This window comes from Mytilus edulis, chromosome 2, assembly GCF_963676685.1.
Source record: "Mytilus edulis chromosome 2, xbMytEdul2.2, whole genome shotgun sequence".
Taxonomy (NCBI): domain Eukaryota; kingdom Metazoa; phylum Mollusca; class Bivalvia; order Mytilida; family Mytilidae; genus Mytilus; species Mytilus edulis.
Genome location: NC_092345.1, coordinates 70,687,378 through 70,711,736, shown reverse-complemented (window position 1 = coordinate 70,711,736; position 24,359 = coordinate 70,687,378). Strand labels below are relative to the sequence as shown.

The 24,359-nt window shown below is 30.1% G+C and overlaps 1 protein-coding gene across 2 annotated transcripts; it reads right to left on the bottom strand.

Annotated features, from left to right (window-relative positions):
- Window positions 1–52: 52 nt before the first annotated feature.
- LOC139512817 (fatty-acid amide hydrolase 1-like) lies at window positions 53–23,969 on the bottom strand. 2 transcript variants are annotated; one of them, XM_071300743.1, is made up of 16 exons: window positions 23,878–23,969; window positions 18,232–18,465; window positions 15,511–15,624; window positions 14,800–14,856; window positions 14,271–14,432; window positions 13,886–14,154; window positions 12,733–12,773; window positions 12,119–12,243; window positions 9,304–9,429; window positions 8,305–8,399; window positions 6,005–6,110; window positions 5,564–5,607; window positions 4,868–4,907; window positions 4,389–4,500; window positions 3,550–3,689; window positions 53–2,504 (listed from the first exon to the last, which is right to left on the bottom strand). In XM_071300743.1, exons 2-16 carry the CDS (start codon window positions 18,454–18,456, stop codon window positions 2,382–2,384), a joined length of 1,779 nt encoding a protein of 592 aa, XP_071156844.1. In that variant the 5' UTR covers window positions 18,457–18,465; window positions 23,878–23,969; the 3' UTR covers window positions 53–2,381. The 2 variants fall into 2 exon arrangements, with proteins under 2 accessions (XP_071156844.1, XP_071156845.1); XM_071300744.1 differs by having other exon boundaries at window positions 23,893–23,911.
- Between the last annotated feature and the right edge of the window lie 390 nt (window positions 23,970–24,359).

Below are 24,359 nucleotides of genomic sequence, written 5' to 3'. Positions count from 1 at the left end.
GAGACCAAATTCTTCAGTTGTGGGGAGGGGAATAATAACATAATATTCTCAATACAATTTATATTTAATGTAAAATTCATTGCGTAAATAAATCACAATATTTTTGGACTTTTTTATGGCACTAAAACAATTATTATAGATTTTACATTAAAATCAACAATAGTATAAAAATCACCAACAATAGATGTCAAAATGAGTAATATTTCTATAACAATACATATCAAATTTATACAGTATGTCTATCTGGAGATAGATGCAGAAGAAAAGTGAAATCCGTTATATATCAAAAATAAATGTCTGAATTTTTACACATGTCATTAAATAGTTCTTAATCTTAAATTCAGATTTAGCAACATAGTATGCTATTTCCCAAATAATTTTAAAGGTAATCATTGCTTGCCAGTATTATTCTGCCTACATTAATTATTAATAAAGGTAACCAGATCATTATAATTATATATTTCTACTTTTAAAGAAAGATTTAATTACTGAATATATATTTCTACTTTTAAAGAAAGATTTAATTATTAAATATATATTCATCTTGTTTCAATTTTATGTAACTCTAAAATGAATCAAAATAATCGATACTAATAACACAACATTACATTTGATATGTACCATTTAAACATTTCAGGAAGGATGCTTTTTACATCAGTTACAGTGCTTATCCTTTATTAATATTGATTGTCAGCAGTTTTACCAAAATTGCAGTTTGAATTCATCTTTCCAACTGATCAACTGGTAAAATAGAATAACTTATGGGTAGCAAAAAGTAAAATATCAAAAATACTAAACTCTGAGGAAAATTCAAACGGAGATTCCTGACTTGCTAAAGGCAGATTCATATGTAGAAAATGGTTGATTAAATATGGTTTTATAGCTAGCTAAACCTTTTCCTTGTATGGCAGTCACATAAAATTCCAGTTGTAGGTTTTGAAGCAAGTGCAGTGTTTTAAAAATGTACTGTCACACCTAAATTTGATCTTTATTCTCTATCACACCTAAATAATGTCAATTCTTCATCTTTCATTATTACCTTATTGATGTTTTTCTAAAAATGTATATCAATTGTAAAATCTTATAAAAGGTAAGATAGTAATTTTGTAATTGCTATAATAATGTCCAGTATTAAATTTTCAAATATCACTTTTAAAATGTGAGTTGTGTTTAAATCAATATTTAAACCCTTCAAAGAATCATATTGCGTTTCTAGAATATGTTTTCTTGAAGTATTAAAGGGAGATTAAGAGTCCAATCACTTATTTGTGTGAAAATAAATAATTCATATATATCAGTCTATCAGATTATCTTCGATTGAATTTTATTGACAACACATTTTTACTTATGACACATGTATGTTACATGTTTTAAAATAACTTGATGTCTGTTTCATAGGAATATAGAAAACATTTTAAAAGGAAAAGTGTGAAAATTTAAGACTTGACAATTATATAGCAAGTGGAAAATTACTACCATTAAAATACCTCTATTTGACTTCATAAATTGATACATGTTTGAAAACATAAATCTTGAAAATTTGAATGACAGATAAGGAATTGTAATTGATATTCTTAATTCACCACTTTTGCTTCAAACTAACAACCTCTCCTTAGCAATGAGCTTAACTGTTTTACCAATTGATAAATTTGAAGAGTTGAATTCAAACTGCAATTTGGTAAAATATTTTTAAAGGCTATTGCCAAAAGCAAAAAGTCTTCTAAATAAATACTGTAATAAAACACAGGACTTATAAATTAGTGTATATTTATTATGCTATCACATGTTATTCTAATTCAATTCAAATTAACTAATTCGAATTTGTTTAATTTGCATCCAAATGGTTTATGTCCAAACATAATTCTTATACAAATTGCAATACGCATAATATTCGCCTTACTGTCGGAACGACGTTAGCTTCTTATTCACATTATCAATTAACTTAATAATATTATGATTTAATTTGAATTACAATTTAGAAAGTGTCAACACCACAGTTAAATTTAAAATCAAAATGAATGAATTAATTAGTATTAATGAAAACGCATTTCTAATGCAAATTGGATAATGTGAAGTAGCCAATCTAAAATTCGAATTAAAAAAAAGTAGAGGGTGTAAATCAAATTAGCGAATTCATTCAATAAGAACACAATTCTAATTAAATATACGTATGAAAGAAGCATAAGTATAAATAACATTTCTTCTGCAGTCTAAGAAATAAGTGCAAGGAACCTTCCAAAAGGTAAAGGTTAAAGAAATAAGTCCATATTTCACAAACAGTTCCATAACTTGTACGCCATCTTCCTTGTATGGTTCCCTGAACAGTATTTGGTAGCAATTTGAGCAAATATTCTTAGAATCAACTAAAAAAGTCTGGTCAATCAAGGATTTCCCATTTTTAGACTAGTTTCCACATCTTTCATCAATCTTAACACCAATTCTTCTTGATATGGCAAACCTACAAACTGTACACCAACAGGTAAACCTACAGAGTCCTTACAGTTCTGAAAATAAACAATATAGCAAAATCATAACTGACATTTAAATTTTTCGTAGCAATCTGTGACATCACATCTGGTAAATATGATGCAAAAGACTTCACATCAGAAGAGACCCAAAATCACAATTGTTCCATACACCATAGAAATGAGGTCACAGTCATATTAACCCTGGCCAGATGAATATGTACAACTTACAGTCATTCCATACAACACATATATCTAACTTAATGATTATAGTATCTTAGAAATAGATCTTATCATGAAAAAAACCATTGACCAATGGACCATGAAAATGAGGTCAAGTTCAGGTGGACCTTTATGACTGACATGTGCACCTTGTGCAATCATTCTGAAAATAATATAAGATACGCCTAATGCTCATTGTAACTAAAAAAACTGACCTTACCACTTTGGTACCTATAGCCTGCCTTTTATATTCATTATTTGGTTTGTTTTGGTAACGCAGGATATGATGTGAATTATCAGCCAAAAAGATACTTTACCATCCACCACTTTTTACATAAGAAAATGCCTGTACCAAGTCAGGAATATGACAGTTGTAGTCCATTCATTTGATTATTTGAGCTTTTGATTTTGCCAATTTGATAAGGGACTTTTTGTTTTGAATTTTTCTCTGAATTCAATACTTTTTACTATATAAATTGGTATCCGTTAGGATTCTTAATTACCAGAATACTGGTGAGCATAGATTTGACTTTTGTGGATCTTTGTTCATTATTTTACCAAAATGAAATTAAATTCATCTTTTTAAACATCAACTTATGTCCCAATGAAACTTAGGGAATTCTGGACTGTTATACATATTTTAAAAAGCAACTACCAATGGCTATTCTTATTCTAAAAACATCAATATAACAGATGTTTCAAAGTCATTAGTCCAAAATGCACCAATAAGACCATGGCAAAAAAAGAAAAAGACCAAAAGACAAATAACAGTATACAAAACATTTTAACCATTGGAATATTGGTACCAATACCACTTATCTTTAATAGCTCTGGGTTTTTTTTGTATTTTGTAACAGCTCACCTCTTTAACTAGCTTTTCCGTGTATGTATTTGAAGGATAGTCTTTAAAGTTATCAATGTCTTGTTGCTTCACATTTGTAACTTTTAAAGTCCCAGCAGGATAGTTCAACAAGTTATATAAGATAGTATAAGTCACTCCACCTAAAATAGAAATTAGAATGTATATATGTCTTCTTTTTATGACAGAGTTAGCAAAATTAATGCATTTACTCCAATAGAAATCACTTTGATTGATTTTGTCGGTACATATTACTATATAATATCATATTCAAGAAATTTTACATGATTTATAGTTCAAGACAAGATTGAAATGTTTACTTTCAGTATATGCAAGTGAAAGGAAATGCTGTAAACCTACTTCAACTATTCTGTACTAAAAAGTGTAAATTTACTGGTTCATAACTGCATGAAATAAATGTTAACTTAATTGGAATTCTACACTGTACTAGATGTGGAATAGCTGTAAACTTAATGTTACATTACATTAGTGGACTATATGGTGTGAAATAAGTGTAAAGTAACTGTTACATTACTGCACTATATATTGTGTGTAAGTGTAAACTTACTGGATAAATACTACAGTACACTATACCATGTTGAATACCTGTAAAGTAACTAGTACAATTTAACACTGTACCATGAGAATTGGAATGAACTTACTGGTACAGTTCTGCATTGGATGGTGTGAAATAAGTGTGAACTTACTAGATAAATACTTCACTATACTGTGTGGAATAAGTGTAAAGTAACTGGTACAATTCTACACTGTACCATAGGAAATAGGTGTGAACCTACTGGTACAATTCTGCACTACACTAAGTGAAATATGGGTAAACTCACTTGTTAAATACTGTACTGTGCCGTGTGGGATAGCTGTGTAAGCAAACCCTGGACAAATCATAGCATCTAACTTATTGTCTCTCCATTTCTTAAGAAATTCTGTTTTATATTCCTGTTTAAATATAAAAGTACATGGTTTTAGGCTCTATACTACCGGATACTATATAATATCATATTCAAGAAAACAAATTAAAAATATAAAAAAATAGGTATAAGAAAAATAAAGAATAGAGAATAAAAGAATGCTAAAATATAAAGAATGGAGAATAATTGGCCAAAAATATACAGAATACAGAAAAAATACCCCAAAAATAAAAGAAAACAGAATGGAGGAACTCCCATCCCGACCATCATAAAGGTTTGTAATAATCAGTATTAAATATATTTATTTTTTGGGGGGAAAATCCCAAAAGATTACAATTAACAATGATGGAATAAAACAGTACGAAATAATAAATAAGAATGTGACATATGCCTACCTCAATCTCTAAAGCTAAGTCCCAGTACTCTGTTATTGATCTGTAATACAAAAACGAAATAAAATAAATAATAATCAGTAAAAAGTTGACATAACTAAACAGATACTCTGTTCACAACTCACTTGACAGAAAATCAAATATGTTTAAACCCTTTAGTACATATATGTGTGAGTTACAACAGTAATACTAGTCTTTATACTTTGACCTGACTGAAGAGGTTCTTCTGATTAATTTATAAATAGTTTCCAAATCAGACTAAAGCCTTCTTCTAAAATCCATTTTGATTCCAAATTGCTATGATTTTTCTAAATACTTGATTCACAAAAGATAATTTAAACACATGTGTATGGTAGATAGTAATATCAATTTGTTTACCTCATAGAAAACTAATGTCTATAACCTAAGAAACAAAATTTTCAATTTTGATGTATTGTCAATTTACACAACTCTGTAATGTTTAACAGTAGTGAAAATCAAACTTGACCTGTATTTCCTGGGAAACAGTTATATAAAATCAGTTTTTAGAGGGAGCTTGGAGTTTTGATTAAGAGTAAAAACATTGAGCCACAGAGCCACATTTTAGTGTTTTTTAGACAACACCACTCAAAGGATCAAAACATCCCAACATTTGATCAACCTCTAATACTGTAATGATGCTTCAGTGACAATATTTCCTTTTTATCAAAATATACTTACTTCACTCCAAGGAAACTGTTTCCAAATACAGTCATCATATGGTCCTGAAAGGATATTTAATTTGGTCAGTTAAATTCCAATAATATCAGGCTTTATACAATTATTGGTATAGATGCATATACTAAGTAGTTTCTTTCCCATAACTATCCAACCATTTGGACCACAGAGAGCCCTCACAATAATATCCCAGTTTCATACAATTAAATACCTGAGAAAGATACAGTCCTTCATAAAACAAAATTGCAATGTCCACTTAAGCAAGCTAAAAATCATAAAAATAAAATTCTGATTTATAAGACTGTTTGCAGTATAATGGTCAAAGCCTCATTTTGTCCAATCCTTTACACAATAAAGGTACAAACCTTAGTGAGTAATCTCCCAATCATATCCACTATCTTATACAACCATTTTGGCATTTTAAATGCCATTATTGGTACAAACCTTAGTAAGTAATCTCCCAACCATAACCACCATCTTATACAACCATTTAGGCATTTTAAATGCCATAATTGTATTAGATATTGTTGGATCTACTTGGTCTGTTGATCTGTAATGAGATAAATATTTAAGATTATTCGACTTCATCAGTGATATATTTGTCGTCTCTTTGACACCATTTCCATTCTCAAGTTTAGTATCCTATCATGCATGATGATCTGTAGGTTGCACTTTGTAAATACAGCTGTTTCTCAAACCACACCTCTTTTGGGGAGATATAAAATATTTATAGATAATTAATTTTGTTTACATAATGGTTCCCAGTTCTGATCTATAGGTTGCATCTCATAGACATAACTTGGGAATGTAGCCCATAAATATACAAGTAAATATTGTTTATATTGAAATCTGGGGTAACCCTACAGTCGAGGTTGGGGTAGGTATAAAGAAATCTAGAATTAGTTTAAACTCGTAGAAGTTTGGGCCATATAAACGTTAAAAATATGCCGCACAGCCCTATATTTTGACCTTTGAAAAAAATAGTAGTTCATATGAGCTTTCCATTCTAGGATTTTCAAAACTTCATAGTAAAAGTGGTACAGTTTTAGCCGTAAAGGGTATTCCTTAGGGAAAATGCAGTCTATATTTACAGAAATGCAACCTGTAATGAGATAAATATCTTTAAACATTCCATATTAGCAACATCTAATATTATTTAACACCTACTTTCCATGTTTTTACTCATCGTTCTGAATATGCATGAGTTATTTGTCACTGCACATTAAGCAAACAATCATTCAATCAGTCAATCTTCCACCAGATAGTGTGTACCTTCTGGACCTTATCTACCTCAATATAGATTTTAAATATAAGGCTTTTACCTGCATTAGTAAATGATCTGTTTATTGCTTACCGAATGTAAAAACAAAGCTTTTACCAGCATTCATAAATGTTAAGTTTAATGCTCACATATAATAAATCCAAAGCTTTTACTAGCATTAGTAAATATTGAGTTAATTACACACTTTACACTGAATTTCAAAAAAGCTTTAAACAGACATTAGCTACGAATTAGATAAACAATTTAAAAAGGGTTTATTTTTTTGCAAACATTCATAAAAGCAGCAAGCACTCAGTTTAGTTTGGTCAAAATAAGCTAAAAAAACATCACTGATGTATTTATCTGCTTGCAAGTCAATAATTTAACCTCATTTGAAACTATATTAATGCAAACTTTAAAACAAAGATTTTAAAGAATTTTTAATCTATAACAAAAAATCAAACGAAAAGTTTATATTTGGTCACATGCTCATCAGCAGTATTCAGAGGTCATTCAAATGGATCATTAGTTTATTGATGTCTATAAAATATGCATAAATTGCTGATTGATACTTTATAACATGTTCATGCAGTGTTAGTTGTCTCTTTTGACTTTTCTTAATTTGGATACATGTTTAAGCATAAAATAAATGACAAATAATTTAACAGCTAATGCCCCTCTAATGTGCATGCTTTTACCAATATCAGAATAAATGTTAAGTTTATAACTCAATGAATGTCAACAAAGCTTTTACATCAGTAGCTTTTTAGGTTATGACTTATACTCACAGAATATCAACAAAACTATATCCTGTATCAGTAAATGTTAAGTTTATTATTCACAGAACATCAACATAGCTTTAGTTTCATCAGTTAATGTTAATAGACCACTTTCAAGTTTGTCCTTTACCTGAAAAACTTGTCAATTATGCACGCTTCTATGACGTTATTTATCAGATAGAGGGGATCGCCTGTTAGGCTGTATCCCTGCACTACTAACGTTCATCAAGCCTCTTAGTGATTGTCATTGTGCAGAATAAACTAAAAATAATGTTTGTTCTGTAGGTACTTAATCACAATTCCCTAATGACAGCAGTGCTGCTTGTCAATTTTGAGAATCCAATTTGCCGAATAATTTGTGCAATATAGCATCATAGTTTTCTAACCACTAGCTCAACATGGGAATGAAAGTGACGAAGCCACAAACTGCACAAATGATGTTCACTAAAACCAAAGTTTTTGAAGGAAATGTATTGAACTCAAAGTTGTCTATTCAATTACTCATAGAACATCAATGCATCATTTATGTTAAGTTACTTACTGGCCAAACATCAACATAGTTTTAATTACATCATTAAATAAGTAGTTCACCAAGCACAGAATGACAACAAAGCTTTAACCCCATTAGTACATTTTAAATTAATAACTCACGGAATGTCTACAAAGACTTTATCAGTATCAATAAATAATCAGTAATTACTCACAGAATGTCAACAAAACTTTTACCACCATCAGCAAATGTTGCTTTTATAAACAGTTCTGTCATCTTGGAAATATCTACTGGTTCAAAAGGAATCAACTACAGAAAAAAACCCATAAACCTGGATTTAAATTTTCATGAAAAGAAAGAGATAACTTCATGTCTTCTTCTTTAAAACAGCAAAACACATAATCTTATTTGAACAAGCTACAGAACATTCTTTAATATTCTTAACTCTTTAAATGATAGTTTACAAATTTATATTTTTATAATCTTTTTTGTATGCATGCTTTTTTGTGGTCAAATGGATGTTTTAAGCTAAAATCATTAAGACAGTATAAACATTCAAAATTTGTTTGCAATAACAAACCACAAATGTGGATAAGGACCTTCAAATTTACTTACAAACCATAAATGTGGATAATGCTCTTCAAATTCAGGTGCATAAAAATCTCAAATATTGATATAAAAGGCTTCAAGATTCAGTTATATACAAAACTCAAATGTGGATAAGAACAAAATACATTCAGTTATATTCAAAACTCAAGTGTTGATAAAGACCTCCAAATTCCCTGTGACCACATACAAAACTTATATATGGAAAACGACCTCCAAATTAGAATGTGTATTGGATAATAAGATGTTATTTTTTGTTGATTGAAATACATTCTTCTGCTTTTTATTGTCATTTTCTGAGTGGTTAGCATAGAGTCAAACAAAAAGAATCTTTAACTGCTTATTATCAAAATAATTTGAAGCTGTTTATAAAATATGCAAGTACATGTATAAGGATAAATATGTTGTTCAATGGCATTTGTGTAACAATATATAAATGCAGAATTGCTAAACTAAATTAAACTAGAATACAGACAGTTGTGTCTTGTTCAAGACAATTTATTCATCTCTTTTTTTTATTTTTGGAGATAATGGCTTGCTTTCATATCTGTAATTCATTTTAAATTTGAAGTAAAATAGTCTTTAGTTAAATTTTTCTATTACTTACAGTGTGACCTTGTGATTCTAACATGGTCTTGACCTCTAAGACTGCTCTCTGACATGCTGGATTAGATTTCAAGCTTCCATCATCTACATAGAACCCAATGTTTAGCTTACGTTTCTCTTCATATATCTGCAATGAGTAAAACAATATATTATTAGAAACATACTTTGAATTCCTTGTCTTGTAAGATCAGGTCATTTATACATGAAAAGATTCCTGCACAATTTTGTTCTATCTGCCATTTTTTTTCAAAACCACTAGACTGGGTTGCTCTAAACGTTGGATAGTGTTAGCCAGTGGTTAAACAGCTTATCCACTGGGTAACTTTAAACAAATGGATTATTTCTATTGCTCAAAATTTATCCATTGGATAAAACGTGCTATCCGCGGGATAAATTTATCCGATATTTTTTGACTGGTTAAGTTTTAGCCATTGGTTAAAAAAAGCATTGCGATTGATTTACAATGGGTATTATTAAATTAATACTTTGAAATTTCAGATAATTTCATTGATTATAACTTGTTAACCTTTATATTTGTCATATGTGGTATTTTGTAATTTTTTTTGTGCTAACATAAATAAAATCCAAGAGCCTGGTTGTATTACTGATCTTAAATGCCTGATACATTGTACTAAAAATAATTTTCCTTAATATGCAAGGCCTACTTCGATTCAACCAACTTGGGTTAGCTCGAGTTAAAAGAACAGTGCTAATGCGATTGTGCACAATCTTTCCAAATCGAAATCAAAACTCTTCAATCAAGTTGACTATCATAAGGGAAGTGAAACAAATTGTTCTACTGAACATTAAAATAAAAATAAAATACATTATGCTTCAAAAAGAAAAGTCCTATTAATGCTGTATTCTTAATCAAAGAGCAGATTGCTCTGAGGGATACGATTGCCATTGTTTTCATTGACACATGTATCTATAGCTGGATAGTATTATTTTCATAACTAATTCAACTGCACATGTAAAATCTAATTTAAGTAATCTGAATAGTTACAAAATAGTCAATATCGGATACAAGTGTATGAACAATGTACTTATTGTGTTTTATTTTTGTACTATCAATTCCAAGTCTACTTTCCACAGCAGTCACTGAGAGTGAGAGAAGGTATTTCACTTCGTATCTTATCACCTATTTTCCTACGTTAATTCTAGGAGGAACCCCACTCCTAACTATTTAAATATTTAATTTCCTTTGGATCAATGGGCATGACTCCTTTCCGTACACATTCCTCGGTTTTAGATGCGATGGTTTTTAATATAATACGACGTTTATCGACAGAACGAGTTAATTTTTCTCAACGTGTATCATATTTTAAAACAGAATTGACGGAAGTTACTTCTGTAAGGGAGACAACTCGAAACAATAATATGGAAGACTTCATTTCAGCTGAAGGGGTGTTGTAGTTACACCTTTACGATGTGGACTACATTTATTTTAATTTAAATGATGCATATGATTTAAAATTATGCAACAACAATAAGCCTCAATAGCAGACATACATAGAAAGGATCCCATGCGTTTCAAAATAATCAATGGAGTCTGGAATCCAGAGCAACCATTCAATCTGATACCCCTTGTAGGCAAGAAAACTATACGCATGTGCGAAATTACATAAATAAACCCTGAGCAAGAACGTATATTAAATGTAATTAAACGGCCTAGATGGTTCTCTATTTCTTTATTGAAGTTCAATATCAAATATCAGTTTCATAACAGTGACATATAAGAAAAACTCCACTTCAGTTCTTATGTGACAGAAATAGATTTATTGGAATTCAGAGAACTCTCGCATTTTATCTGACATGTTTCTAAATTTATAAAAACACTAAATATAAATACTGCTTAATTCTGATTTTCCGTGTTGTTAAAAACACGCATATAAGTCAAGGGAAATATCAAACATGAAGATTATGAGAAGAACATTATAGGAAAGTTGTTTAAGTTGATTCCTTTTGTTTGTTTTTACCTTTCAAAGCAAGACAATCATAAGAATCGGAGATGTTCCTTAATGTTTAGAATAAAACGGTTAACGTGAGGGCATGTCCCTCAGTCAATGGTATAAGTTTACAGATTGCTTGAAAGCAATCGTATCCCAAAAATAGTTTGTTTAATAATAGTGAAAAAATAGTGATAAAAAAAAATCATTCTGAGAAAAAATTTAATATCTGTTCTACTTATTATTTATAAACATCACTGACAGTTAATAATATACGTGAGCAATATTCTTTGACTCCAAAATACAGGCATAAATAAAGTCCCCTTGTCTGCCCCTTTTTTTTTGTAAAATGCTAGTTAATTTGTATCACTTTCCTTTGTTGCAACTATTTGACGCCATCTTGAAACTCGACTTAACCAGCCCTGACCCAGGTTTGATGTCAATTTAACTCGGGTAGGTTCAAAAGGTCAAACTTGGGGGTTCGATTGTCAGTCCAGTAAACTCAACAGACTCTACTCAGCCGAGTTGGCCTATTTGACAGTCCCAAGATATTCTGTGCTACTGAAAACCCTAAAGAATTTTTTCCACATCTCTTTACAGAAAGGACAATGAAATTGTTTTATACACATCTTTTTACATTTAGGACAATGATTCTTTTTTATACACATCTTTTTACATTTCAGACAATGAAACTTTTTTATACACATCTTATTACAGTTAGGACAATGACATTTTCTTTATACACATCTTATTACAGTAAGGACATTGAAACTCTTTTCCCACAACTTTTCACAGTAAGGACATTATGACACTTTTGTATAGCATCTTATTACAGTTAGGACAATGTTTCAATGCTTTGATGATAACCTCATTTCTGAATAGAACAGGCGATACTGCTGGATCTAGATGGAACATTTTGGGTACCAGTAAACACTTCATACAGGACACCAGGGTATCTACTTCTGCTGCCATTGGTCCTGGTGTAGCATTTACTGAAAACAAAATAATACGAGGTATGTCATATAAAAGTTTAACTTTCAAATTCACAAGTTTTGACCTGCCATTCCAAAAAATAAATTTTAAACATAATCAACACATGGTTTTTATGCTACATGTTTATTTGCATCCCCATAGTTAATAATGTCTTAATTTTGTTTTCAACTTTCTATGTTAGAGCTTTATTAATAGTAATATAGATGTTGAAAACTCAATCATATCATACTTTCATGTTTTATATCCTTGTTTCATATACATTTTATACAGGGACATTTTGGTGTAAATGGCAGATCTGTTATAGACTTTTCGTAAATTTTCTAGAAACAATTAGAGCTTGACATTTATTGCATAGGCACCAATCAATTGTTGACATTGTATGTTGACCTCTAAATGTCTTTTGTTTTTTGGGGTTTGTTTGGTTGCTGTCTTATTAAAGATTAATCTTACATCCCTTTATAGAAATTCATTTTCTCCAAAAAACTTACCTAAGGTCTGTCCAGTTCCAAAATCATTCTGCCCTTTATCACTGCAAAATTTCATTGGTTTTATCTCAGTACAATTGTAAGGTGATCATAGGACTCAGTTAAATAATCAAATAATTTAATGTCTGTATCTTCTAAAGGGAGATAACTCAAGCTTAAATCATTATTAACTTCATATACATATCTCAGAAACTAGAAATTTTATTGATAAATCTTTTTTTTTTACAGAAAAAGATCAGCATGTAAGCTTATTGACCTCAGCCAGAAAACAGCTTGAATTGTGTCTCTATTTGTGCAACTTTCAAAGTACGGTATACATTTTCAGATTAGATAATTCTGGATAGAAAAATCAGGATGAAATCATTATCAATAAAAAAAAAATCATAAACAGACACAATATTAATCAATATGTAAAGTAATGACATCCATCTTTAAGTTGAATCATCAGCATATATTTCATCAGATACAATTTTCTTATACTTTGCAAAAATGTAGATTTTTTACCATGCTTTTTTCAAAAATATATTAAGTATGGGTGACCGTGCTATATTTCAAGCTACAATTTTGCATACATTATTCATCAAAAACCTTTTTTTTATGAATAAAAAGAAATTTAAGAGATAGACTTTGGAAATAAAATATGGGAAGGTATTTTTTTTATAATGTATATGTTAGGAAAATAAAATAAAAATAGATGTCATCTAACTTGTTTTCTTGCTAAAATAAAAATTTCATTAACATTCATTCCACTTCGAAATTTTTACTATTTGAGTTACATACCCTTAGTTGAAAAATGGATTCAAACAATAAGAAATATTTGGTATCTGTTAAAACAGTCTGTTTCAAGAACAATCAGTTCCTTAGGTGGATAATTTTTTCATTGGAGTTAATACCAAACCACCTTATTTTCATACCAAAGAGTTGAGGATTTTAGATGAGTTAACTAAATTGCATCTTTATCAATATTGCATTGCATACATTCTCACAAGGTAGTGCAATATAATATACTGCTTGGTGCAATATTCCTCAATATATGTCAAATATCACTATAGTTTTATGTTTAAATTTTTGGGTTTACATGCATTAGGACTTTTTTTTTTATCTAAAGTTGTTTTATATAACAAAAAATTGTGAATACTAGTACAGTTAAATTTACCTGAGCCTTCCAACAGTAGGTTTGAGAGAGCAACATCCACACATGTGAGCAGGAATTCTGAGACTACCTCCAATATCACTCCCAAACCCTAATATAGATCCTCCTCCTGCAATTAATGCAGCCTCCCCTCCAGATGATCCTCCTGGTATACGATTAGGATCATGTGGATTGCCTGTGATCCCGTGGATTGGATTAGAGCATTCGTATGTCATCATTCCTTGTGGAATATTGGTTCTGACAAAGGGTACTGCTCCTGCCTGTTTCAACACCTAAACAGGTAGATAAAAACAATCAGGTCAAACTTCTAAGAATACTTTGTAATTCAAAGAAATCAAGACATAATTTGTAACTGAAACATAGAAAAGGTGTTTAGAATTTGTTTTACCTGTACAAGAACATTCTCCTGTTCAGCAGGTTTATCTAAGTAGAAAGCAAGTCCAGCTGTACAATCATAGCCAGGTATCATGTAGCTTTCTTTTAAACTTATTGGAATACCATGCAGTGGACCCTTCTTATTGGCATTCAAATCTCTACTTAAAGCAATTTCCTACAAAGAAATATAATGGAACAATTAATCATACAATTATATATAAATGTTAGTAAAATAATTTTTTTCAAAGTTTTCTAAAGACATATGTCTAAATTCTTTTTGTGGTAAATACATGATCTGCATAAAGTCGCCAACAACTGTACATCACAATGTTTATTTTAACTTCTCAAATCTCTAAGATTAGTCAGATAACACTTTTTGTCATATCACAATACTTCATAAAATACTATGGTTACCAGTTCCTGAATTGCCTGTTTAACATAAATACAAGCATCTGTTTCAAAAACTCGGACATGCAAACTCATCAATAAGAAAACAAAAATTCATTAACATCAAATTCAAACATCCATTCCATGGTACTAACCTCAGCTTCCCATATTACTTCTGTAATACAATTTGTAAGTTTATCAACTTCCAGTGCCTGAAAAACACAAATGTAAATACAATTTTGGTTGATACTTTCATGATAAATTCTATTGCTGGATATTTTGTAGTCATGTTATTTTACTATGACATATATAATTGAGAATAGAAATGGGGAATGAGTTATATAGACAACAATCCAACCATAGAGCAGACAACAGCCGAAGGCCATCAATGGGTCTTTAATGCAGCAAGAAACTCTCGCACCTGGAGGAGACAGTTCATTTTTTGCATGGGAACTTATATCATGTTAATTTTCTATGACAGTCATTTTTTACATGGGAATGACATCATATTATTTTACTTAGACAGTCCATTATTTACAGTACATGGGGACTTATATCATGTTATTTTCTCTCAATATTCCAGACCATTTATCATATGGACTGATATCATGATGTTAAACTTTTATAGTACAATGTTATCCTGCGGACTGATACTGTCTTAAGCAACTTTGTAATTTCATTCCATTGTTTTGAGGATAAATACAGATCTGATGCGTTAAAAACCAGTCTATTACTCTAAGAGGATCTTGTAAAAAATATATCTATTTACTGTGCTTTGGAATCTATAGTTTGAATTGCTTGTAAGCAATTTTGATTTAAATATATTTTGTCATTTAAACCCATTTTTATTATCTTTGAAAAATTACCTTTATTTGATAAGCATGTAATACTTCAACAGCAGTTATCTTTCCTGATTGTAATTCTGTTTGAAGATCATTAAATGGAAGGCTAACTATTCTCTGTACAGCTTCCCTGGAAATCTATATAAAATCATATAAAATTTAAGTGACTGGAAGTTAACATTAATTTCAATATAATTTTATAAATGTAAGTTTAGTTTAAACAGTATTTATTAATGAAAAATTACAAGATAAAATATTACATTGTTACATAAAGTTAGATATGGGATTGGGAAACAAATTTTGAAAAACTTATATAAATCTGTCTCCCTTGTAAGTATATATGTTACAGTGAATATGTATAATCAGTGATTATGTTGAAACCCTGAAAATTTCAGGGATAATGTAGAATCACTGGTCAGTTTAGGGATTATATATAATCACTAAAACTTTCAGGGATCATGTATTATCACTAGAAAAACTGTCAGAGATTATACATAATAACTGAAGTAAAGAATGATAACATCAATACATTAAAAAATGTAGAAACAATATACTTAAATATTTAGCACAATAATTATATTTAAATGTTAAGAACAATATTTCAAAAACAATCATCTATTTTTACAAATTAATTTGGATGACATCAACTATTGCTAATTTGCCCTGCTTTTCTACAGGCGCATCTATTTGAATCACATATATGTTTTTACCACAACATCTGCATTTTAGCAAATATTGTACTTCACATATCGAATCAGATTTTACACTTCGAAGAAAAATAAAGTGTTCAGTACAAACATCTGAGGTACCAAAACTAGAGGCTATCGTGTAGAAATAGATTAAAATCATAACAGGTACTGCCGATCATTTGTTCTGCCTGTATTTCTATACATTTAGTTGCGGCAATTCTCTCAGTTTGAATTTCTTGTTCATTTAAACACAAAATACACAGAACAGATGTTCAATAACCTGATTCACCATTGTTGAACCACACATAACATGAACTGTGGATTTACACTTGATTTTTTTTCTTCATATTATCTTAGTACACCATGATGGATTAAAATTGAAATAAAGTAGATTGCATATCAACCAAAAAAATGTGTCTACATGAATTAAATTCTTTGCGAACAATAGGTTCAACTAAGGATTTGTCTAGTAAGACCATACAAATCCTTGGTTCAAAAAGTCGTCCCAAACCTGACCAACATAATAGTATACAAATGAGACGCTAATCGCAGAAATATGCATAATGATAAATAGTACTTAGAAAAAACTGTATATACATGTATCTAGATTTTATTACTTTGTTTTAATCACAAAAAAAAATGTTCATCAAATATTTTAGACTTTTTTTTTATCTATACCCAATAGCTAACATCCTATATTGATGAATAATGATGTGCAATATGTATGAAATATAGTGGATGGTAGGAATCTTTACACAATTTAAATCTTGACTTACTGTCCTTAAACTTTCTAAGAAAAAGAACAAACAAAGTATGATTTTGTCCATATTTAATTTTTATCAAACAAAGGATCTTTGAATTATTGATAATCCCTAAAATAATTTCATGGAATTTGTAGAATAATTATTAAAATGTTCAGTAATTATGTAAAATCACTGGTCATTTTCAGGGATTCTATATAATCACCTATGAGTTTAGTGATTCTACATAATCTCTGATTATACAAATTCACTGTAACATATATATACAATATCTCCAAATAACTGAGATAACCATTACCTACGAAGACTTTCTTACATTAAATACATCATATCTTTTCCCCCCTAATGTCACTCACAAACCCTTAGATGGATTTTCATCCTTAAATTTGCTGTTTCAAAATCTTATTTTCAAAAGAGTATGCCAAAACATTGTGATAGGTTAAAAACTTGCTAAACTATTGAAATTCAACCAGGGAGGTAACGTTATTTTCACCTTGGTGTACGAACAATGAGATTACCAATAGTCCTTAAATAGATTCTGTAAAGGCGAATTAGGTTATAAATGCTTCATTTATTTAGTTTTTATCTGTATATATTACATTGATGTGTTATTCATTATTGTTCCTGGTATAATTATTATATATATATTATCATTCTTGGATACCTGTCTTTATGGAATTTTAGGGTATAGGTTTACCAAAAATTAATTTGTAAAAAAAGGAAAAAATCTGTGGGCTTGTTTGCAGACTTTGGCATAACCCTCAATACAAATATCAACAAAAATAAAACTTTCATCATTCCCTGATATTTGGAAGTCACGAAAATAAATGAATCCACAAAAATAAAATTTTTCATCATTCCCTGATATGTGGAAGTCACAAAAATAAATGAATCCACAGAACATCAAATCAGACTGAAAAAAAGTTTTGTAATTTTGATGAATTTTTGTTTTTAATTGTATTCCACATAATTATTAAAAAAAAAATCCAGATATTCAAAGACTGGGTTTAAAAGTGCAGATAATAGAAGATCTGTTCAAGTTGCAACCTATTAAAAACATATCTAGATTTTGCATTGTTTTTATCTTTACATACTAGTGTTATGTAGATGTTTGTCTATTTTCAAAATAATATACTGTATGCATATTGACCTTTAAATGTTTAATATTTTCTTTCTTTAATAGATGACTATACTTTTTATTTATTAAAGATCATCAAAAAATTCAGTTGTATTTTAAGATTGCTTTATTAGTTTTTTTTATTGAAAAATATACATTAAAAAACATTATTTCTTACTTTTTTCTCCATTAGAAATTCCTCTAGTTTCTCTTTTGACTCTCTGCATTCTTCCTGCTTCCTTCTAATTTTCTGATTGTTTTCATACTTCTTATAATAATGGTGAAGTAATTTTCCAGCACGATATGAAAGGTAACTTCCAGCTATGACTCCAATAACAATTTTTTTCTCCTTTGGGCTGTCTGAATCCCACTGTTTCCACAAAGTTCTTATCATTCTATCCATACCCTGTTACTGAATAAACCAAGCGTAAATAAAAACAAACAAAAAACAAAATTTTCTAAACATAAGTTAAAGTCATATGAAATGAGTGACTGGTGAAAAATAATGTTAATCCAATTTTTGAACCAATGCATGTTTATATCATAAACTTAGTCTTCTGTACACGATTTTATCATTTTTTACTCAAACATATGTATAATCGTCATTTTCTTTTCTCTCTGTCTGTTATTTTGTGTGAAAATATGGCAGCTACTTAATTGTAGTTTTCTAAAGCCGTAGTTTACAGATTGTCCACTTATAGTAAACAATCAACAAAGAAGCATGGATATTGAGCACGTGTTTAACATGTACAATGAGATAATAGTTTATTTAAATGAAAGATCCATGCGTATTGCGATCACTGGATTTTTATGCTGAGGTCACTTGCATACCGATAATATGTCAGCGAATTGCTTCCTGGAAGCAAGCAATTAAAAAACAAAGTAAACTTCTTCTAAATGTGGACAAATTAAAGAATTTTCTTAATAAAGTATATGTACATAAGTGAAAAATCCATTTAGTCATAAAAGACATATGCATAATTTTTTTTTGAATTTGAGGTTTCATATCATACCCGTAGCCAGGGGGGTTCGGACGAACCCCCCCCCCCCCCCCCCCCCCCTTGAAAACAAAAAAGCACTGTTAAAGTCAACGTTCTGTTCGAATTGTGACTGTTAAAGTCGAGTTTGTGAGTCCAAATAACCCCCCATGGAAATTCCTGGCTACGGGCCTGCATATGACTTTAATTTCCAGCCGTTTCTATTCTAAAACAGCCTGGAGAGGCAAACAAACAAATTTGTATATTATGCTGCAATAGAGCACTTCCTTTTGAAATGTCAATCTTGTAATGAAAAGAGTTACCTTACTTTAATATGATTAAATCCAAATACAAAAAAAATTATAGTTTCAGACATACATGTACCAACTGGAAATTATTTTTATTTAAATGATTATAATAATGAAAATATAAATAATAATAATAATTACAATACATGTAATAACTTTTAGATTTGTGACTTGGTCTAAATAACAGTGTGTTAGTTACATCACTGATTTGGTTGTGTAACATGTTTTTACATGACTGATTTGGTAGAAGTAACAGCATGTTCTTTGCATGACTGATTCAGTCTAAGTCACAATGTGTTCTTTACATGACTGATTCAGTCTACATGTAAGTAACAATGTTTTCTTTACATGACTGATTTGGTCAAAGTAACAGTGTGTTCTTTACATGACTGATTCAGTCTTAGTCACAATGTGTTCTTAACATGACTGATTTGGTTTAAGTAACAGTGTGTTATTTACATGACAGATTTGGTCAAAGTAACAGTGTGTTCTTTAAATAACTGATTTGGTAGAAGTAACAGTGTGTTCTTTAAATGACCGATTTGGTCCAAGTAACAATGTGTTCTTTAAATGACTGATTCAGTCTAAGTAACAGTGTGTTCTTTAAACAACTGATTCAGTCTAAGTAACAGTGTGTTCTTTAAACAACTGATTCAGTCTAAGTAACAGTGTGTTCTTTAAACAACTGATTCAGTCTAAGTAACAGTGTGTTCTTTAAATGGACTGATATGGTTGAAGTAACCATGTGTTTTTTAAATGACTGATTTTGTCCAAGTTACAATGTGTTCTTTACATAACTGATTCAGTCTGAGAAACAGTGTGTTCTTTAAAAGACTGATTTGGTTGAAGTAACAGTGTGTTCTTTACATAACTGATTCAGTCCAAGTAACAGTGTGTTCTTTAAATGACTTATTTGGTTGAAGTAACAGTGTGTTCTTAACATGACTGATTCAGTCTAAGTAACAGTGTGTTCTTTGAAAGACTGATTTGGTTGAAGTAACAGTGTGTTCTTTACATAACTGATTCAGTCTAAGTAACAGTGTGTTCTTTAAATGACTGATTCAGTCTCAGTAACAGTGCATTCTTTTCATGACTGAATCAGTCTACGTAATTATATGTTTTTTACATGACTAATTTGGTCAAAGTAACATCATGTTCTTAACATGACTGATTTGGTCAAAGTAACATCATGCTCTTACATGACTAATTTGGTAGAAGTCACAGTGGGTTCTTAACATGACTGATTTGGTAGAAGTCGCAGTAGGTTCTTAACATGACTGATTTGGTCTTAGTAACAATATGTTTTTTTTATTAATTTAGTACAAATGACACCGGTCAAGTAGTGGAAGTTTCACAGATACATACAATATAATTTTTATAATGAGCAAAAGTGTCTTCTTCGGTATGGGTCGGTCTTTTCACCACCGAACACCGCCGACCACCAAGGAACACCCAAAAAGACCACTAACCCTTAAGAAAAACAGTCAAGTTACACAATACAATAAAATCGATTGAATTACGTAAAATTATATCCTATTTTCATGTTTTTTTCACATTTTTATGTGCACAAGTGATGTTATTAATAAAGTTGAGAATCAAATTTAAAAAAAAAACGTCAGATCCATCAATAGTTTCCTTTATCATGAGTGTTTGATTTTTTTATGCAGAGGTATTACTTGTGCTTCTTTTAATTTATCTGGAAAAACAGCTGATTCAAATGATTTATTTATTAGTTTAGAAATTTGATTAGATAATTTAGATTTGGATAATTTTAGTATTTTTGAAGAGATTCCATCTTTTGCTGTTGCCTTTTTTATGTTAAATTTATTGATTTGTTTTTTAACAAACTCAGAATTGACTGGTCTAAAAATTAGTTCTTCTTTTTCTGATTTATTTTCTTTTATAACTTTAATACTTGAATGATGTTCATCTATTATAGTATTGATTGAGGCGATATCTTTGGCAACACTTATAAAAAAAGTTTTTAAATAATTCAGCAACTTCATTTTGATTTTTAATTATATTATTTTCTTCGCATAGGATTAGGTCTTTTGAAAAGACTGTTCTTTTGGGTTATTTTGTTAACATTACGTATCAATTTGTGTATATATATATATGTATAAACATATTCATCCTCATCAAACAAAGATGAAAACTATATATTTAAGTGTGTTAGATGGTATTTTAATGTGTTCTGTGGTGCTCGGTGGTGAAAAGACCTACCGCTTCTGTATTAGTCTTGTCTTGTCTACAATATTTTAAACTTAATTACACCTTATATATGTAAGAATCCTGGGTTTTGATTGGTTGATAGCCAGTGTATTTTTCACCAATTTACTGTTATCAAATGAATATCGCCTTTTTTACCCTCTCTGCCGTGGTATTTGCCAAATAATTACACCTTATGTAACAATCCTGGGTTTTGATTGGTTGATAGCCAGTGTATTTTTCACCAATTCACTGTTATCAAACGAATATCGTTCATTTTTAACTCTGCCGGGGTATTTGCCAGAAGGATTTGCCTTTTTTACCCTCTCTGCCGTGGTATTTGCCAAAAAATACTCTATCCGACTGGACGCTTGTAACGTCACGATCATCAATGCGTTTTAGAACATTAACATTCGGTGTAATTAAACAGATATATCATGTTAAGGAGGGGTATTTGCGAAAAATACCAGTCGAGAGAATGTTAAATTTCAAAAAAAAGGGGGATTTTCAACACTTCGGACAATAACTCAAAAAGGCTTTCACCAATGTCCATGAAACTTTGGTGAATTGTTTATATCTATTGATGGTGTTACAACATTTTTTGAACATTACAGCTTATACATTAATGCTAGCAAGACAAATCTTTGTTTGGCTTACTTGCTTTGCTTGTATCAATGTTTGCTCAAGCATGGCAATTCAGGTAGGCGGGGCTTCAGCTTGTATACATCATACTTAAATTTTATTGGGCTTTAGGTTAAGGACACTACATTTTAAAACATCACAGGATGACAAATATAAATTTGCATTTTCATCATTCAACTTAAAAGACTGTCGTCAAGTACTTTTAGTAAAACAAAAAAGCTATTCGAACACACCTACTCTGATTTTGTGATTCATTACATAGGTATTTCATTTGACCTCATCTTTTAGTACTGTGATTTTTTTATGTTATAAAGTCAACCTGTAGCTTTGCTTTATAAAAATAATAGAATCTGAAGCGAGATGATGTATCAAATGTTCTTGCTTTGTATGTTTTCAAGACAAAATATTCATCTCAAACACACACTAACATAAGAAGGTGCACTCGATTTTCTCTTTTTTATACAATTGTTACCAATTTTTTGATTTTTTTCTTGAGTCACATAATGGAAGGGCAGACACAGAAATAACTGAACTTATAGATTGATATGTTCTCCGTCCGTGGTAATTTAAAAAAAAATCGGAGGTTATGCATTTTCCTCATCCAACTTGATAGATAACCATGTCGTCGACTTGATATCTAATTGTTCTGCTTAACTATGTATTAAATAAATTGAAAACTTATGCAAATGTTACTATACTAAACATCACAGAAAGCATTTATCGCCTTCTCTATAAACAAAGAATAATCAGTTTGAAGGTTTACAAGCAAAAATTAATCCAAAGTGCGCAATATTCAATAAAAATGGACATAATAAATAAAAGGGATGAATTAAGTCACCCCCCCCCCCCCCACTTAATTAATCCCTTTTATTAGAAAATCGAGTGCACCTTCTTATGTAAGGGTGTGTTTGAGATGAATATTTTGTCTTGAAAACGTACAAAGCAAGAATATTTGATACATCATCTCGCTTCAGATTCTATCATTTTTATAAAGCAAAGCTACAGGTTGACTTTATAACATAAAAAAATCACAGTATTAAAGGATGAAATATATGGGTCAAATGAAATACCTATGTAACGAATCACAAAATCAGAGTAGGTGTGTTCGAATAGCTATTTTGTTTTACTAAAAGTACTTGACGACAGTCTTTCAAGCTGAATGATGAAAATGCATATCTTCGAGAGAAAAATTACAATTTTTTGGCTTCCATTTCTACAATTGCGCTTTATATTTGTCATCCTGTGATGTTTTAAAATTTAGTGTCCTTAACCTCAAACATAACGTCCAATAAAATTTATGTATGATGTATACAAGCTGAAGCCCCGCCTATCTTAATTTCCATGCTTGAGCAAACATTGATACAAGCAAAGCAAGCAAGCCAAACAAAGATTTGTCTTGCTAGCATTAATGTAAAAGCTGTAACATTCGGTGTAATTAAACATGTTCTTGAGCTGTTGAGGGGTATTTGCGAAAAATACCAGTCCTGAGAATGAATTTCCCTCGCCTTACAGCTCACGAAATTTAACATTCTCTCGACTGGTATTTTTCAAAATAAGGTTTCTATAAATTCTTTGTACTGTTGTAGAAAATAAAATCATGAAATAATGTAGGGATCTACAAAATTGGAAAAAACATATTGTCACTATAGAACCAAATCAGTCATATAATACTATTTGATTGATACTAACGGTGAAGAGCCTAACCACTGTTATTCTTTGTGGTTTCGAGACTGCGGTTTCGCTTTCCACTGGAACGATCTAAATTATGAACCGTGATTAAGGATGTTTGCTCCTCCATTTTTTGACTTTTTGCCAGTTTTTCGGAATCCTCTGATTTTATCCATGTATTGTCATTAAAAAATTTTGCCCACTAACCCCTACTTTTCTTTTTATAATTTTATTACATAAAGTTTAAAAAGCCATATTTCAAAATTTTATAAAAATCTTGTTATTTTTTCATAGTGTTAGCAACAATAAGGTGCCAATGTTAAATATATGAAAATCTAGAGAGAATAATTTCCCGCCAAATTTTAAATGGCTTATATCTCTAAAACGAGCACACGGACCCTCCATTTTTTTCTACTTTTTTAGTTTCATTATTTATATACTATCAATTCATAAAAGTCTTTTAAAAAGCTTGTTATTTTTGAACAGAGTAGCGAACATCCTTA

Coding starts and splice junctions, on each gene's coding strand:
- LOC139512817 (XM_071300743.1), bottom strand. CDS start 18,456: ATGGATAGAATGATAAGAACTTTGTGGAAACAGTGGGATTCAGACAGC. Junction 9,430..12,118: donor CTGTTCTATTCAGAAATGAG/GTTATCATCAAA, acceptor TACTCATTGCAG/ATATATGAAGAGAAACGTAA. Junction 4,501..4,867: donor ACTTAGCTTTAGAGATTGAG/GTAGGCATATGT, acceptor ATATTTAAACAG/GAATATAAAACAGAATTTCT.